Genomic DNA, 18,226 nt, shown 5'->3' on the forward strand with positions numbered 1-18,226 from the left:
TCCTACAGATTAGAAGGAAAACAAATGAATCAAACAGCTAAAAATTCTTTTTATTGCTTCCAGCTGATATTTTCTTCAGCTAGCCAAATAGATGCATATAAAAAATAAAATTTATAACCCCACAAACCTACCTGTAAAGTACCCTAATTTGCCAGATAGAAATACATTTATTAAAAGATGAGCCCTAAAGCCTATTCTTCAGCAGCTGGGACTTTAATGTCACTCAAAGGTGGCTGTCAGTGCTCATAATGGGACTGAAGTCCAGCTCACTAGTGTAGCCCCAAGCAAAACTGTTTGGTCACTTTTTCAAGAAGGGTAAGCACGTACCTCATTACCTGCCCGGAATCCTTTGTTTTGCATTCCCCACCGAGATTTACCCGAATACTCTCAATCACTCACATATTCCTCAGGGCCTGGTCAACCTCATTTCTGGTCCAAAGACAATTCTCTGCTTTACATTTTCATTATGATTGCAGTTTCTCAGTCAAAAATCATCACCTTCTATCTCTTGCCCTGGAGCTTCAAGACCTCAGTGAGTATGTGACTGCAGTAGCTCAGACTTAGAATGGAACCTAACACTTTTTGGTCACCTGCCTGAACATTACGTCACTCTTCCAGGCTATCAAGGAAACCATGTTGTAATTACTATTTAAATCATGTTTCTAAAGTGACTTTGATTCACTATGAAAAGTGACATTGATTTGTTTTTGTTGTAAATTCCAGAATAGTTATAGTGTTCAAAATATATAAAGTTCCACCGGATACCTCAATTTTTGGGTGAAATTCTAAATGATTTTATGAATCAAATTAATCATTTAAGATAATCCTAAAGTTTTGGCAGGCACGCATGCTAAATAACATCACTTCTTCCAGAGAAAACATGCAATGTGGCTTACATATATTATTTATTGACTTAGCTATGGTTTAATCTATGGGTTGTTCCATAGACTAGTGTGCTTAAAATTCATGATTTTCCATTGAAATATCTTTGATCAATCCTTTTCTAATGTTATGGGGCAAAAAAAAACTCAGTGGGTTTACTGAGCTATCCAGAGAGGGAACTGACATTTTTGGTAAATACTGAGTTAGTTAATCTGATTTGGGTTGACAGGAAAGATATGATCATTTATTTCTTTGTCAAGTCTGCAGAGAGTGGAAAAGAAGGAGAAAATAACAGCCAAGGAGCCTATTTCAGATTGCACTCCAGCTATTTCTGATGCAAATGACCATGATAGACAACGCAAAATTTGTTTGGAACCTAAGAATGAATCAGTGCCTTAATGAGGGAAGAGAAATGAACCTGGAACTAGAGAATAAATAAACATCATAGTTCAATAGAAAAGAACGTTTAGGTCTTTGAGTTAGCATTTGGTACAAACATTTACTATATTATTTAGTTTATCTTTGAAAGATTTATTTTAAACTGCTTGGTGCCTCTGCTAAAATAAGAGGGAGGAATGTCACTTTATGAAGAAAGTATGTGTATCCAATAACATGCAGCACAATTTCCAGCCCAAATTTGATGTGACCAGAGTCGTTATTTGCTTAAATCAATTTGAAAGTAAAGACTGTAAATAGTGACCACCAGACTCAGAATGTTCAAAACATTAACTCCTGTGTAGGTGAACAAAAAGATAATGAGTTGGAACTAAGAAGAAACCTATCAGGGACATGAAGGACATGGGACTGTATTCAATCTTGCAGAAAGCATTGACATTTTCCATTCATGAGATCACTAAAAAATAGTCTTTATGCTGCATAAGATTGAAGTTTAGCCTGAAGCAACACTGCAATAGATTTTCTGTCTATTGGTTCTGTCCAAATGATTAACAAGATCCTTATTCTTAACTACTATCTGGTGCTTGTAATAATTCAGGCATTTCATTCTTTTTCCACTGCATGTCTAATATGATTGTGCATAGAGCAGGGAGTCCATTTCTGCCCATCTGTTGTAGCCACGTCAGTGATTTGCATTCCCTCTATGAAGTGGCAAGTTGTGCACTACTCTACATGGAATTCAAACAGGCGTGACAAAGCAATCAACAGCAAAGAAACATTGATTCCAAAAATGCCAAGTGTAGAATGATTTTCAAGCTGTTTTAAATTTACAGTGTAATTTTATGATGTTTTGGCATTAATTGGCTCTGTTGCTAGTGTCATATTTCTTCCAACAAACAGCCAAGATGAATATAGACTGTGTTCTATTTAAGTGACACCAATATAATGATTAAAAACTTAATTACCTGACCACACACCGAACTATTCATTTTTATTAATTTTGTATCATATTACTCATAGTTGACTACTTTGAAATACATTAAGAATATTCTTCTTTGGATCTTTAAACCCCTAAATGCTTTAAAGTTATTTTCAAGATGTAATGTAAGCTGTATTTCCATAAAAATGTGCCATGTACTTCCAAACTCCTGGTATGGAATTTGGCACAATCTCAGTTTTGCTAAGTACTATGATGAGTGAAAACAGAAATGGCAACCTCAGCACTTAATGTCAGAGGTAATAACTAGAAGGAACAGCAGGAATTTGACAACATTTTTTTTTCATTTCCAAAACTGTGGTAGCAAACGTAGAGTCGAACCTTTTTTTCCTCAGAAGCCAAAAAATAAACAGATGTATGTTTTGTAATGCTGTTACCTAACTAGTTCCCAGATTAAACTATTTTAGCACAATCATATTAGTTTATGATCTGTCCATGTAGTCAAAGAATACTTGGGTATTTTTCGTAAACAGACTTTTATCTTGCTCTCCTCAGCAAAACGATCAGCAATACTGCTCAAAACTTAAAAGTTGACTGACAACCTCCGAAGTTGCAACTTGATTCTTAAAATGTGGAGATGATATGCATGATGTCATCTTACTTTTGTTCTTTTTATCTGTTAAAGCAATCATTGTTAAATGAGTTATTGAAAATCATGCTCACTGCTGTCACTATTCGAATTCAATAGTTATTTGAGCTTAGAGGATGAAGTCACAGACAAGTTCTAGCCTAGACTGATCCTGGCCTTCTGGGTGTGAGCCAGAATCAGCCTCAATGTAGTATAGTGTGCAATCATACTTTTTGATACCTTTGATAGCACACACCTAACACGAGGTGCCATGTGAATATTCATGGCAGTAATGTTAATTTGATATGATAGATTAACAAATGCTAACTGTCAATCTAAGCAGATCAGAGGGAAAACTAATGTTCTTTTTTCTAATTGTTCAGTGGAAGACACAGTGATTGCAGTTCCATATGGGAGTCGCCATGTGAAAATCACCGTGAAAGGACCTGCCCACCTCTGTAAGTTTCCCTTGAAAGCTTTAGCAGTTACAACATGAAGGCACAATAGTCTTCTTAATCATGAACATCACTGTAAAAGATCAAAAATAAATGCTCACATGTAACTTTATTTTCTAAACCTGTGACTTACTTGATAGTATTATCAATAACTGTGATAAATGGGAGAAATGCCAGTGCGTGGACACCTGCTCAGAATAACTAAATAATATAATTTAACTTTATTTCACTCATTTAATCTTCTGACTCATAAATTTACAATTTTTAGGTAAACCTTCCAATTCAGCACATGCCTGGTTGGAATGTTGCGTTCAGTTGTTAAAAAGGAATCAGTTTTCCGTAAAGGCATATTGTTTGTTTTACTAAAGCTGTGGGCCACAATGGTGTCTATTTCTACTTAATTTTCCAAAGGGTAAATAGTTCTACAGTTATTTGAGTATGGGTTTTTCCATGATGATTCAGTTATTCTTGAACTTTTAATTTTCTAATCATTCCGCAATTTAATCTTTTCCCCATTGATTTAAGTTTCACATTGGAAATCCTTGCGCGTCTGGGAAAGCAGCTGGGTGATCTGATACCAGTTCCTCAGTAATATCTGTTGTAAGCCGAGCCCTGGAAGGTTATTCATCCTATGGAATCACACCTCTCACTCTTCGTAACTCCCAGCCAGCCAAACTAATTAAAATAACTAGAAAATGTTGGAATACTTTCCACAGGTCAGGTAGAAACTGTATAGAGAGCAGCAGAAAGGCCTGTAAATTGGATCACGATTGATATTTAGCAAGATTGCAGATATACTTGCTGCAAAGTGAAGTGTCATAACAGCCATTTCCAGCCAATTTCAGGTCACTGAAATTTCAGCTGGTCACTTTGTGCCTTACTTTCCAACTTTACACATTGCACCTACAATCCTGATGCAATTTCTGTGTGGATGCACATCAAATAATGTCATTCCCAGTGCAATGCTCCGTGTGTAGCATCCTGGGGAAAATTTGGCCAAGTTATCTTAGGAGCTACCATTGCTGAGTAGCTGAGCAACTAGGTATTGCCAGCACAGTACCTGACTGGGAGTCCACTGAGACCAGATCCAATCCTACATTTCATCTTTCCGCTGCAGCCCCCTGCTGCAGCCAATGATCTCTGAAATTACTGAGCCCCTGAGGCACTAATCCAAGCCTTGACTGTCATCCACTGAGGCCTAGAACAGCACACCAACTTCCCTCTCCTCCAGTCCCAAACTAGTGATGTCCCCTGGTCTCTATGTGTCCTCCACCTCAGTTATTTACCTGATCGCCAGCCCCTGCCAACTATTTAATTTCATCAGCTCTGCCCTGACCCAACCCATAGCCACTTATTTGATTGCAGCCTGTGGCCCCTCTCTTTCTTCCTATCCAAATTCCCGTCCCCATCCTCCCTGATCTGGCTCGGTCTTAAGTTCTAATTCCTGTTTAGAAACTCCTGAGGCCTCTGACCTTGGGCACTTCCGAAGTTTTCAGCAGCAGACCCACATTCATACAGTTTCACCATCTTGCAGATCCATGTTTTGGACCCATTCTTTTTAGAACATAAAACATAGACCAGTCCAGCACAGAAACAGGCCTTTCAGCCCACAATGTCTGTGCTAACTATGATGCCAAATAAAACTAATCCTATCTGCCTGCACATATTCCATGTACCTCCATTCCCTTCATGTCCATGTGTCTGTCTAAATGTCTCTTTAATGCCGCTATTGTGTTTATTTCATATTTCCAGCACCTGCATTATTTTTGTCTTGTTTTGGCTAAATGAACTATCTAAGGATTTGTAATTTGACTAGAACTAATTGAGTAGGAGTGACTTGAAATAGCAGAACAAGGTTGATTGGATTGGGTTAAGTTTCTATTTACTAGTTGGAATGAATCTTAGAAGAAATTTCCAAGCATCATTGTATTATAACCTAGTTAAGAGAATGGAGAAATGTATGTTTCTCTTGCATGACAAGAATCAAGTCAATCAGCCAAGTTTTATAATGGGGGCAGCTTGGGGTGGAGGGGGAGGGAGGACGGGCAGTGTTAAAAAACAACCTTAATGGCAGAGAAATATCAGTTACAACCCAACTGCTTCCATTTGATTAAGTTTCATGGTGCATTTCTAGTTTCAATACCTTTCATTGGATGATGGTGTATTTCTTTCTGAGGGCCAGTGACAATCAGCTAGTATACTGGCAATCAGCTGTAACTACATTCCAAAGCCTGAAACTTTAGGTTATAGATTTCAAATCCTGGACCAGGATTACAATTTTGTGTGGTGTGTTTTTCCAGAGTGACTATTACAACAGATTATAAAGCGAGACCAACTACCCGTCCAAATTTAATTTAGCCAGTACCTAAACTGGGACGCATTTGCAATGCAGTCTTGATATTTATTCTGCATATCATCATGGCGGAGTTTTTTCAGCTCAGTTATTCTAAATATTTCTGTATTATTAAACCTGCCAATTGGTTAATTAAACTGAATCTGATGTTGCAGAAGTGAAAGAGATATCAGATCTGATTGAGTCAAACCTCTCACTTACTTGTCTGAGTTGCAGAGAAGCTGTGATCAATGCAGAGTGAATCAATAAATGAAATACCTGAATGGAGATCCTACCTTTTTCTCCCTTGTCAGCTGTTACATGTCTCAATTAAAAGATTAGCAAAGCCAAAGAAATAGCTGTTGTAAATTGCCCCGAGCGTAGAGGTAGTCAGTAGAATCTGGAGGGAGTTGGTGAGGAAAATAAAATGGGATTTGTGTAAATGGGTGCTCAATGGTCAGTACAGATTTGGTGGGCCAAAGGGCCTGTTTCCCTGCTGAATGATTATGACTAAGGTTTTTCTCGTTTTATCACATTGCTGAAATTGAACAAAAAGTAAATGATAATTGGGGCTAATTAATACTGAATGGTAAACTAAACTACTGCAGGATATCTTGTGAAAGTTGTCACAAACTAATGTCAAGAAGATGCAAATGCACTGAGCCAGATTGCATTTGATCAAGCTGTGCCATTTGCCTGCTCCTGCAATCCATGTGGCCAAATCCAAATGGTCTTGATGGTGAGGCTGCCTTGCAAAGTGCAGTAGTCCACCCACAGTGAACAGTCCTCAGGTAGCACCACTCAAAGAACCGCCTCCACACTGCTCATGTGACCTTTTGACAGCATGTACCTGCAAAGATCTTTTCAACCATTCCTAAATGTTTCTGATATTGGAGACATGTGAAAGCAGTTGAAATACATTTAAAATATTTTTGTTATTAAAGTATGGTTAGCTAAGAATGTTTTTTCTCATGTTTATTAATATTATTTAAAGTATTCTTGGGATAAAAGCAAACCATTTGCCCTCACTTCCATTTTCTGTCAAGTCTGGGGACAGCTAACCATAACATTGAGGAACAAAGTGAATCTGGTCCTTCAGGTGATGAAGATTCAGATCTGACCCAGGAGCAGAAGTCATGAAATTAGAATTATAGAGTTATACAGCAAGGAAACAGGCCTTCCAGCCCACCAAGTTCACCAACCATCAAACACCAAATTACATTAGTCCTACACTAATCTCATTTTATTCTCCCCGCCCTCCATTGCCATCAACTCCTCTCCCCAATTCTATAATTCACCTGTACATGAGGGGTAAGTTACAATGGCCAATTAACACACCGACCTGCATGTCCTTGGGATGTGGGAGGAAAATGGAGCAACCCAAGGAAACCGATGCGGTCGCAGAGAGAATGTGCAAGCTCCACACAGACGGCAAAAGAGGTTACGATTGAACCTGGGTCACTGGAGCTGTAAGGCAGCAGCTCTGCCCGGTGTGTCATTGTGCTGTCTGTATTGCCACCACTGTTACTGATCCATGTACTGCACCTAGATGACCTTTCTCCCTGGAACTGCTGGCTAGCAATCAGTACAATCCAGCTATTATTTTAATCTACTTATAGAGACACCAGTACATCCAAGAGCAGGGTTCTATCCTATCCTTTCCTGATCCTTTCTCCCCTGTATATATTAAAAGGTCAGTATTTTCCATTGCAATTGATATAGATGCAGAAAATATAACAGAATTACAAATGAACAGAATAATCTTTGGGTAATGGTACCAGAATTCCTCAGGGTTACCCAGCCGTTTTTTATTATAACTGACAGGGAAGTATGCGAGTAAATGGTGGAGACAGTTTATGCTCAGTCCCCAGCCATTTCTAAGGTCTCCCAATCTTGTTAAAAAATAAAGCCTACATCTCGCCCTTGCACAGTAAGTGGGCCACTTAGCGTGGGAACTGCTTTTGCCAGGAGTTTCACTCTTCAGGCTAGACTGAGACCTAAAATAGCATTAGATGCCAATATGTTGAGTGAAACAAAATGTGCAAACCTCCTTGCAAGCCTGAGGGGAGCATAGCTAGGGTTGGATGAATCTGGAATAGGCAGGTGGAGGCAAAATTTTCTGGGTGAAAGGGATAGGCGAATGCGCTGTTTTTACATGGAAGCCTTAATGTTAGTTGAATGTTTTCCACTTTCTCTTTTGAATGGGAGCAAGCCAATGTCAGTGGGGACTGGTAGACAGCTAAATTGACATTCCTTTGAGTCTTCTGTGTGCATTTGGCACAAAATTCTTCATGATCAGATATGACAACAAGAGTAGGATTCTGTATACCAGTCCCTACCGACATTGGCTTGCTCCCATTCAAAAGAGAAAGCGGAAAGCATTCAATTAACATTAAGGCTTCCATGTAAAAATTCAATTCCAGTAAACATAGAACTTACAGCCCAAGTGCAGGTGATTTTGACTCAAGTCTGTGTTTGTGATCCCTGATTCTCCTCCCAATGTTTTTCAGCTGACTCTCCCAAACGTGTCTACCTACCATTTCTTTCACACGTTCCAACTAATAATTTTATCATATTTTCTTTGGACATAGGAGGCCATTCGGCCCATCATGTTTATGCCAGCTTTTATAGCAATCCTATCAATCCCACTTCCCAATTTATTTCACTGTCATACAATCTTCAACTCCCTTCTGATTCTCTTGTCACCCAGCTCCACCAGGGGTGATTTATAGTTGCCAATAATCTGCCAGGAATGTGAGAGGACACCAGAGCACCCAGGGAAACCCACACAGTCACAGAGAGAATGTGCAAACTCTACATGGACAGCAGCAAGAAAGCACAACAAAGCTTCTACTTCCTCAGAAGGCTAAGGAAATTCGGCATGTCCCCGATGGTTCTTACCAATTGTTACAGATGTGCTATAGAAATCATCCTATCCAGATGCATCACAGCTTGGCATGGCAACTGTTCTGCTCATGACCGCAAAAAATTGCAGAGAGTTGTGAACGCAGCCCAGTCCATCACACCAACCAACCTCCCCTCCATTGACTGTCTACACTTCCCTGCTGCCTTGGGAAAGCAGCCAACGTAATCAAGGACCCCTCCCACCGCAGTCATTCTCACTTCTTCCGATTCCTGTCAGGCAAAATATATAAAAGCTTGAGAGCACGCACCACCAGGCTCAAGGACAGCTTCTGTCCTACTGTTATCAGACTCTTGAACAGACTTCTCATACGCAAAAAGATGAACGCTTGATATCCCAATCTATCTCATCGTGGCCCTTGCACTTTATTTGTCTACCTGCACTGCACTTTCTTTGTAACTATAACACTATATTCTGCATTCTATTTCCCTTCATACTACCTGAATGTACTTATGTATGGAATGATCTGTCTGGATGGCATGCAAAACAAAGCTCTTTGCTGTATCTCCATACATGTGACAAATAATAAACCAATACCAAAACTTTAGGTTGGGCTCACTGGAGCTGTGAGACAGCAGCATCACCTGCTGAACCACTGTGCCACCAGTTATTTGGGTAAGGAAATTTCTTCTGCATATTTGTTGAATTTATTGGTAGAAATCCTTTAGTCATGGACCTTAATGTTAGACAATCTCACATTTTCTCCATGTCCATGTGATCAAATCCTTCATTGTTTTAGAGACCCATATTGGGTGGCTACCACAGACCCCACCCTCAGCCTCTTTATTTTTTTTAAGAGGAGAGAGCTTTAGCCTTTGCTGACACGTAAAATGTCATTTGTGGTATAATCCTTGTGAATCTAGGTTTCTGTATACACTTTTCCACCCTGTCTTTTCCCTGAGATGCAGGTTGAGTTTGATGCTTCCCTTCTAGTTATTTAAGCTTTCTCTCACAGTCTGAAATTGACTCTTGAGAATTTTCATTCTTTGTGAATGCCATTTCCCTCCCTCCCTGCCCTCCCAACCCCCAATTAACCTCACATAACTCGTGTTTGTCTCAAATAATCTCTCTCAACAGTGTTTCAGTCCTGCTTGATTCATTTTCCTTTATCCCTGCCTTCCTTTTTATCCCCACTTGCCATGTATCTCACTTTCATGATGTCTTTCTGCATTTTGCTTTTCCTGATGTATTGAAAGTCGATTGCCACCAATCAATTCACAGCACAAGGCAATAAACTCAAGTCTTGTGAAAAGCAGATGGCATTAGAAGCTCATTACTTTTTTTGCCATAATATAAACGTTTCAGGATAATTCCATCAATTTTTGACTGTCAGGTAAGTATTGACTGCAGTATTGCATAGCTTATTAAAAAGTAAGATTAAAGATTTTATATGTGCTGTGAATAAAACTTTTTTATGATTGATCTAAGGTAGCAGATTTAGCAGAAATAATGTGAAAATTTTCCATATTGTTTCTTGAATTGCATCATAGGAATTTGTATTTCTATGTTTAAATAAATCTTTGCATGTACACAATGAAACAATTGTACTTATGTAGCACCTTTCACAACTTCCAGATGTGGAAAGGAGATTTACAACTAAATAAATACATTTCAAATGTAGTCACTGTTATAATATAGGAAAGGCAGCAAGCAGCAATGTGATAATGGTCTGATAATCCATTTTAGTAATGGTTTAGAGATAGATTTGCCTCAGACAACAGGAATAAGTGCTTTGCTTTAGAGCAGTGCTGTGGAATCTTTCACATCCACCTACCAGGGCAAGAGTTTAACATGACATTAGTAAGAGTGAAGCCCTCCCTTAGGACTGCACTGGAGTGTCAGCCTAGATTTTTGGGTTTGGATCTCTGGAATGGGATTTTAAAACATCACATTGAGGCTTGAGGTGAAAGTAACCACAACTGAACTGAGGTAGTTGACTGTACGGTGTGTTACATCAGTATCCGTGAAATAATTCACCTCATGAAGTGTCATTATAATTGAATATTTTATGTATTTTAATACTAATCAACCCTCCCCCACTTACAGCTGAAAAAATTATTGAATGTATGAAAGCTTTTTGATGGAAAAATCAGCAGGGTCTCCAGCTTGATGGTGCAGTATGAAGCGAACATGATATCCAGAGCAACACACTGCTGCAGCTTACATTGTCTGTGTCATTCATTGTATTCTCCCAGCTTATATGTTCACTCTTCACAGAAGTTTCTTTATAATTTACATTCTGCTGATTGTATTTAATAATATGTGCTGATATTTTTGTTTTGAAAATTTATGTTATTCACATAAGAGGATAATTTTGTAGGCAAGATGTCATGAGTTTATGCAATGGCAGTAATTTGCAGACCTTCAAATCGATGCAGTGAGGAATGGTGCAAGAGATGAGCAGAATAGAACATTGCCTGGTGGAGCTGCTGATGTTCCAATTAATGGAGTAAAGCAGACAGATTGTCAGTAGATTACATCATTTCTGCAGCAAGAGAAACAGAGTTAATGTTTCAAGTCAACGATCTTTCGTTGAGTGAGTGGCTCTGCTGCACAGGAGGGCAGGAAAAAGAGTGGCAGATCTACAGCAGTAGGGGATTCCGTGGTACAGGGAACAGACAGGAGCTTCTGTGGCTGCAAGAAGGACTCCTGGTTGGTGTGTTGCCTCCCAGGTGCAAGGGTCAGGGATGTTTCAGAGCGGCTGCAGGGCATTCTGGAAGGGGAAGGTGAACAGCCAGTTGTTGTGGTGCATGTAGGTACCAGCGATATAGGAAAAAAGCAGGATGAGGTCCCACAAGGTGAATTTAGGGAACTAGGAGATAAATTAAAATGTAGGACCTCAAAGGTGATAATCTCAAGATTGCTGCCTGTCAACAAGCGTCAAAACCTGGGCCTCTGTACCTCCCTCTGCAACTGGATCCTTATCGGGAGACCACAGTCAGTACGGACCAGTAATAACATCTCCTCCTTATTGACAATCAACACAGGTGCACCTCAAAGATGCGTGCTTAGTCCACTGCGCTACTCTCACTACACTCAGGACCGTGTGCCCAGGCACAGCTCAAACACCATCTGTAAATTCACCAAAGACACCACAGTTGTTGGCAGAATCTCAGATGGTAACGAGGAGACATACAGGAGTGTGATAGATTGGCTGGTTGAGTGGTGTCGCAACAACAACCTCGCGGTCAACGTCAGCAAGACCGGGGAATTGATTGTGGACTTCAGGAAGGGGAAGTCAGGAGAACACACACCAGTCCTCACTGAGGGGTCAGCGGTGGAAAGGGTGAGCAGCTTCAAGTTCCTGGGCGTCAACATCACAGAGGATCTATCCTGGGCCCAACACGTTGATGCAATCATGAAGAAGGCATGTCAGTGGCTCTACTTCATTAGGAGTTTGAAGAGATTTGGTATGTTACCAAAGACTCTCGCAAGTTTCTTTTGATGTACGGTGGAAAGCATTCTGACTGGTTGCATCACCTCCTGGTATGGATGCTCCGATGTGCAGGATTGAAAGAGTCTGCAGAGGGTTGCAGACTCAGCCAGCTCCATCATGGGCACAACTCTCCCCACCATCAAGAACATCTTCAAGAGGCGGTGCCTCAAGGTGGCGGCATCCATCATTAAGGACCCTCACCATCCAGGACATGCCCTCTTCTCATGACTACCATCGAGGAGGTGGTACAGAAGCCTGAAGACCCACACTCAACATTTCAGGAACAGCTTCTTCCCCTCCGCCATCAGATTTCCAGATGGTCCATGAACACTACCTCGTTATTCCTCTTTTAACACAATTTATCTATTTATATATTTATCTGTTTGTAACTTATAGTAATTTTTATGCCTTGCACTGTACTGCTGCTGCAAAACAACAAATTTCACGACATATGTCAGTGATAATAAATCTGATTCTGTGCCACGTGCTGGTCAGAGTAGGAATAACAGAATAGTTAGGATGAATATGTGGCTTGAGTGGTGGTGCAGGAGGGAGGGTTTCAGATTCTTGGGGCATTGGAACCAGTTCTGGGGCAGGTGAGACCAGTACAAACTGTGCGGTCTACACCTGGGCAGGACCGGGATCCATGTCCTTGGGGGATTGTTTGCTAGTGCTTTTGGGGAAAGTTTAAACTAGTATGGCAGGGGGGTGGGAATCCATGCAGAAAGATAGAGGGAAGCAATGCAGAGACCAAAGCAAAAGTTAGAAAAGAAAAAAAAGTAAGAGTGGAGTACAGGGAAGTCAAATGCAAAGGACACAAAGATTACTAGATTCTAAAAGGACAATTAGCATAAGAGCACTTTATCTGAATGCATGTAGTATTCGAAACAAGGTCAGTGAACTTGTGGCACAAATCAGTACAAAGGGGTATGATTTAGTGGCCATTACAGAAACATGGTTGCAGAGTGGAGTTGATCGGGAATTAAATATCCAAGGGTATCAGGTAATACGGAAGGGTAGGCAGGAAGGTAAGGGAGGTGGGGTAGTGCTTTAATTAAGAATGAATCAGGGCAATAATGAGAGATGGTATAAGATCTAAGGAGCAGAATGTTGAATCCATCTGGGTAGAAATTAGGAATAGTAAAGGGAAAAAGAAAAAATCACTTGTGGGAGTTGTCGATAGGTCACCAAATAATAACATTACCTTGGCACAGGCAATAAACCAAGAAATATCTGACGCATGTAAGAATGGAAAGGCAGTTGTCATGGGGGACTTTAACTTGCACATAGACTGGGTGAATCAGATTGGTCGAGGCAGTCTTGAGGAGGACTTCATAGAATGCATCCGTGATAGCTTTCTTGAACCTACAAGGGAAAATGCTATCTTGGGTTTGGTCCCGTGCAATGAGACAGGTAAAATTAATGATCTTATAGTTAGGGCTCCTCTTGGAAAGGGTGATCACAGTATGATTGAATTTCTCATACAACTGGAGGGTGCAATCGTTCAATCTGAAACCAGTGTATATGCCTAAACAAGGGATGAGGGAGGAATTGGCTAGCGTAGACTGGGGACACAGGTTATATGGTGGAACAGTGGAAGATTTTCGAAGAGATTTTTCACAGTGCTCAACTAAAGTGTATTCCAGTTAAAGGCAAGGACAGTAAGGGTGGGGAGAGCCAGCCTTGGATAACTAAGGAAATAAAGGAAAGCATCAAACTAAAAGCTCATGCATACAAAGTCACTAAGAGTTGTGGGAAACTGGAAGATTAGGAAAACTTTAAAAAGTAACAAAGTACGACTGAGCAAGCAATAAGGAAAGGGAAGATAGATTATGAAAGTAAACTAGCACAAAATATAAAAACAAAGGGTAGAAGTCTCTATAATTATATAAAGCAGAAGACGGTGACTAAAGTGAATGTAGGTCCCTTGGAAGATGAGAAGGGGGAATTAATATTGGGTAATGCGGAAATGGCCGAGGCTTTGAATGACCATTTTGTGTCGGTCTTCATGGTGGAGGACATGTCTAACATGCCAAAGAGAGATGTCATGGATGTAATAGGAGGTCAGGACCTCAATACAATCGCTGTCACTAAAGAGGTAGTAATGGACAAACTAGTGGGCCTAAAGGTAGACAAGTCCCCTGGTCCTGATGGGATGCATCCCAGGGTACTGAAAGAAATGGCGGAAGTTATATAGAGGCGTTTGTGATAGTTTACCAAAATTCTCTGGACTCTGGGCAGGTCCCAGTAGATTGCAAGACAGCAAATGTCACGCCACCGTCTTAAAAAAAGGATGTAGCCAAAAGGCAGGTAACTATAGGCCAGTTAGCTTAATGTCTGTAGTCGGGAAAATGCTTATGAAGCTTATTATTAGGGAAGAAATAGACATCTGGATAGAAGTGGTTCCATCAGGCAGACACAGCATAGATTCAGGAAGGGCAGATCCTGTTTGACAAACTTACTGGAGTTCTTTGAGGATACAATGAGTGCAGTGGATAGAGGGGAACAAGTGGATGTTTGGATTTCCAGAAGGTGTTCGATAAGGTGCCGCATAAAAGACTTATCCATAAGATAAGGATGCATGGAGTTGGGGATAATATATTAGCATGATTAGAGAATTGGTAACCAAGACAAGGCAGAGAGTTGGGATAATTAGGTGTTTCTCTGGTTGGCAATCAGTGGTGAGCGGGGTGCTGCAAGGGTTAGTGCTGGGCCCACAACTGTTCACGATATACATTAATGATTTGGAAGAGGGGACCGAGTGTAGTATATCTAGTGCTGATGACACTAAATTAAGTGGAAAAGCAAATTGTGCAGAGGATGCAGGGAGTCTGCAGAAAGATATAGATTGGTTTAGTGAATGGGCAAGGGTCTGACATATGGAGTACAATGTTGGTAAATGCAAGATCATCCACTTCAGAAGGAAAAATAAAAGATCAAATTATTATTTAAATGGTGAAAGATTGCAGCATGCTATTGTGCAGAGGGACTCGGGAGTGCTTGTGCATGAATCACAAAAGGTTGGTTTGCAGATGCAACAGGTTAGCAAGAAGGCAAATGGAATGTTGGCCTTCGTGCTGGAGGGATTGAATTTAAGAGCAGTGAGGTTATACTGTAACCGTGCAGGGTACTGGTGAGGCCACACCTGGAGTTCTGCGTGTAGTTCTGGTCTCCTTACTTGAGGAAGGAAATACTGGCTTTGGAGGCGGTGCAGAGGAGGTTCACTAGATTGATTCTCGATTTAAGGGGGTTAGCCTCTGAGGAGAGATTGAGTCACCTGGGACTGTACTCACTGGAATTCAGAAGAATGAGAGGGGATCTTATAGAAACATATAAAATTATGAAAGGATAAATAAGATAGAGGCAGGAAGGTTGTTTCCACTGGCAGGTGAGATTAGAACTAGGGGATGTTGCCTCAAGATTCGGGGGAATAGATTGAGGATGGAGATGAGGAGAAACTGCTTTTCCCAGAGAGCAGTGAATCTGTGGAATTCTCTGCCCAGGGAAGCGGTCGAGGCTACCTCATTAAATATATTTAGGACACATAGATTTTTGCATAGCAGGGGAATTAAGGGTTATGGGGAAAAGGCAAGTAGGTGGACAGATCAGATCAGCCATGATCTTATTGAATGGTGGAGCAGGCTCGACAGGCCAGGTGGCCTACTCCTGCTCCTTTTTCTTATGTTCTGATGGAACTGGGAAAAGTTAGAGGGAAAATAAATTTTAAGATGCAGATAAAGTGGGGAGAAGTGGAGGGAAATACAAAAAATGTGAGAGATATGGCAGAAGGTAGGGATAGTTGTGTGGTAAAAGGGGTGCTGGTGCAGGGTGAAACAGGGTAGTAAGGAAATAATTTGCAAGGCCGTGGGAAAGGGCTGGGGAGTGGGTCTGGCTGGATTCCTCTCACATAGTGTGAGAAGGGTCTCAACAGGCTGAGTGGCCCTCCATACTATAACTATTATGTGGTTCTGTGAAAGGGATTAATGAGTAACAAAGATAGGTTTGGAGAAGGTGCAAGTAGGAAAAGGCAAATAATTAACTAATTACAGGAAAAGGGGAAAAAACTGAATTCTAGAAATGTGAAATGCAAAGACTGGATTTACTGATTGTCTGAAATTGTTGTTCCAGCTGTTGAGTTCAGAATGCTGTAAAGTGCCTCACTGGAAGATGGCAGATACAATAACAACATTTGAAAGACTCTTGGACAGGTTAATGGCTAGGAAAGGTTTATAGGAATATGGGTCAAATGCAAGAAAATGGATCTAGCTTAGATGGGCATCTTGGTTAGCAAGGATGAGTTGGGCCGAAGGGCCTGTTTCCATGCTGTCAGACTCTATGACCCCATGATTTGTTGTTCCTGAGGTTAAATTTAGCATCATTGGTATAGCATGGGAGGCTGAAGACAAAGGGGTCAGAGTGGGATGAAGGATTCAAATGGAAAACTGGGGGCTTGAAGAGCTGTAGTTTAAAGTGGTCACCCAATCTGTGTTTGGTTTCCCCAGTGTGGAGACCACATCCTGTGCAACAAATGCAGTATATTATATCGGGAAATAAAGCAAGTAAGTCGCTGTTTCCCCCTGCAAAGGGTGTTTGCAGGCTTGGACATCAGGAAAGGAGAAGGTGAAAGATCAAGTGAAACATTCTCTGTGATTTCATGGGATGGTGCCATCGGAAGGAAAGCCGATGCTGGTGGAAATGGATAAGTGAACCAGAACATTCAGGAGGGAGCAGGACCTACAGAATTCTGAAAAGGGAAAAGAGAAGAAAATTTCTGGTCTGTTCTCAAGTTGAAGGTGACAAAAATCACAGAGGATGATCCATTGAGTGAGAGTGTTGGAAAGTGAGGAAAAGGAAGATCTACCTTTGTTCTGATGGGAAAAGAGGGGATGAGAAGTGTGGAGGATGGAAGAGAGATGGCTGGGTGGCCTTTTCCTGATCCTAATCCTTACATTTGTATGTTCATACATATTACTTCCAAGTACAATGCTGAAGAATCGCAGCAAGGCTATGTCCCACGCCTGACCAGGCACGGTAGTGTAGCTGTTAGCGTAATGCTATTACAGTGCCAGTGAACCGAGTTCAATTCCAGCTGCTGTCTGTGATGCTGTCTGTAAGGAGTTTACACATTCTCCCCATGTCTACGTGGGTTTCCTCTGGGTGCTCCGGTTTCCTCCCACATTCCAAAGATATATGGGTTAGGAAGTTATGGGCATGCTATGTTGGCACCGGAAGCATGGCGACACTTGTAGGCTGCCCCCAGAAGACTCTACGCAAAAGATGCATTTCACTGCGTGTTTCGATGTACATGTGACTAATAAAAATATCTTATTATTATCTTATTATTATATGCACATGAATCAAATGCAGAGTTAAACAGGTCTTGCTTATGTGTGTGTTCATCAATTGGAATGCCAGAGTACTTTGTTCAGTATTCCTGTTACAGGATCCAATTAGATGCTACAATTTAATACTTGTAACAGTGCCATCTGTGTGGGGAGAAAAGCAAGCCAGACCAACAGAGCAAAGTAATATTAGTTTAGCATTTATAGAGAATCCTTAATTGCCAACAGAAATGCGAATTTAAATCTATGTTTTGAACTTCAAATTTGTTGTTTTTATTATTTTCAATCCATGTGGTACATGAATTCATATTTCTTAGTATGATCCACATCCGTAATGTTTATTCTGAACTTTCTCAGATGATCAAACCACTATAAAGTACAGCAACAGTTCCAAGTTTGGTATCATTCCAGTAATATATTAACCAGACCACGTAAAACTTGTGTACTATGACAGTCAAAATTGACAAGTGGGTAATAAACCACTGGTTGTCAGTGGAAGCTAATATCCAGAGCTGTGAATCTAACACCTGTGGACCACCGTAATAAATATAAGGTTTCAAACTCTATGCACCAAACAGTTTAAAAATCCATTAGTCAGCTTGCTTGGACAGTGCATCATAAAAATGCAATGAATACACTTAAAATGAGACTGAATTTGGAAAAAATTAAATTTATTCAGACAATGACATATATTATGTTGGAATGGATATGTATCCTCATAATTTTTATGGGTTTGCCACATAGGATCTGACATGGATGCAGACTGGGAGAATTAATTTTCAGCTGGCTGTCTCTCTATTTTCAAGCACTCCCCAGCTGTAGGATGCAAACTGCTAAGGTTGCATCAAAATACACGTGCCTGCAAGGGGCAGAGAGCAGAGTCATACAGCCCACT

The 18,226-nt window shown here is 40.7% G+C and overlaps 1 protein-coding gene across 2 annotated transcripts in view; it reads left to right on the forward strand.

Moving 5' to 3' along the window:
- adamtsl3 (ADAMTS-like 3) overlaps positions 1 to 18,226 on the forward strand; it is a 509,738-nt gene that overhangs the window by 299,895 nt on the left and 191,617 nt on the right. For both annotated transcript variants that reach the window (XM_052040649.1, XM_052040648.1), the window contains exon 8: positions 3,227 to 3,301. In XM_052040649.1, coding sequence (XP_051896609.1) covers positions 3,227 to 3,301 — 75 coding nt within the window. The remainder of the gene's footprint in view (positions 1 to 3,226; positions 3,302 to 18,226) is intronic.

The sequence above is a fragment of the Pristis pectinata genome, chromosome 28 (assembly GCF_009764475.1).
Source record: "Pristis pectinata isolate sPriPec2 chromosome 28, sPriPec2.1.pri, whole genome shotgun sequence".
Lineage (NCBI taxonomy): Eukaryota > Metazoa > Chordata > Chondrichthyes > Rhinopristiformes > Pristidae > Pristis > Pristis pectinata.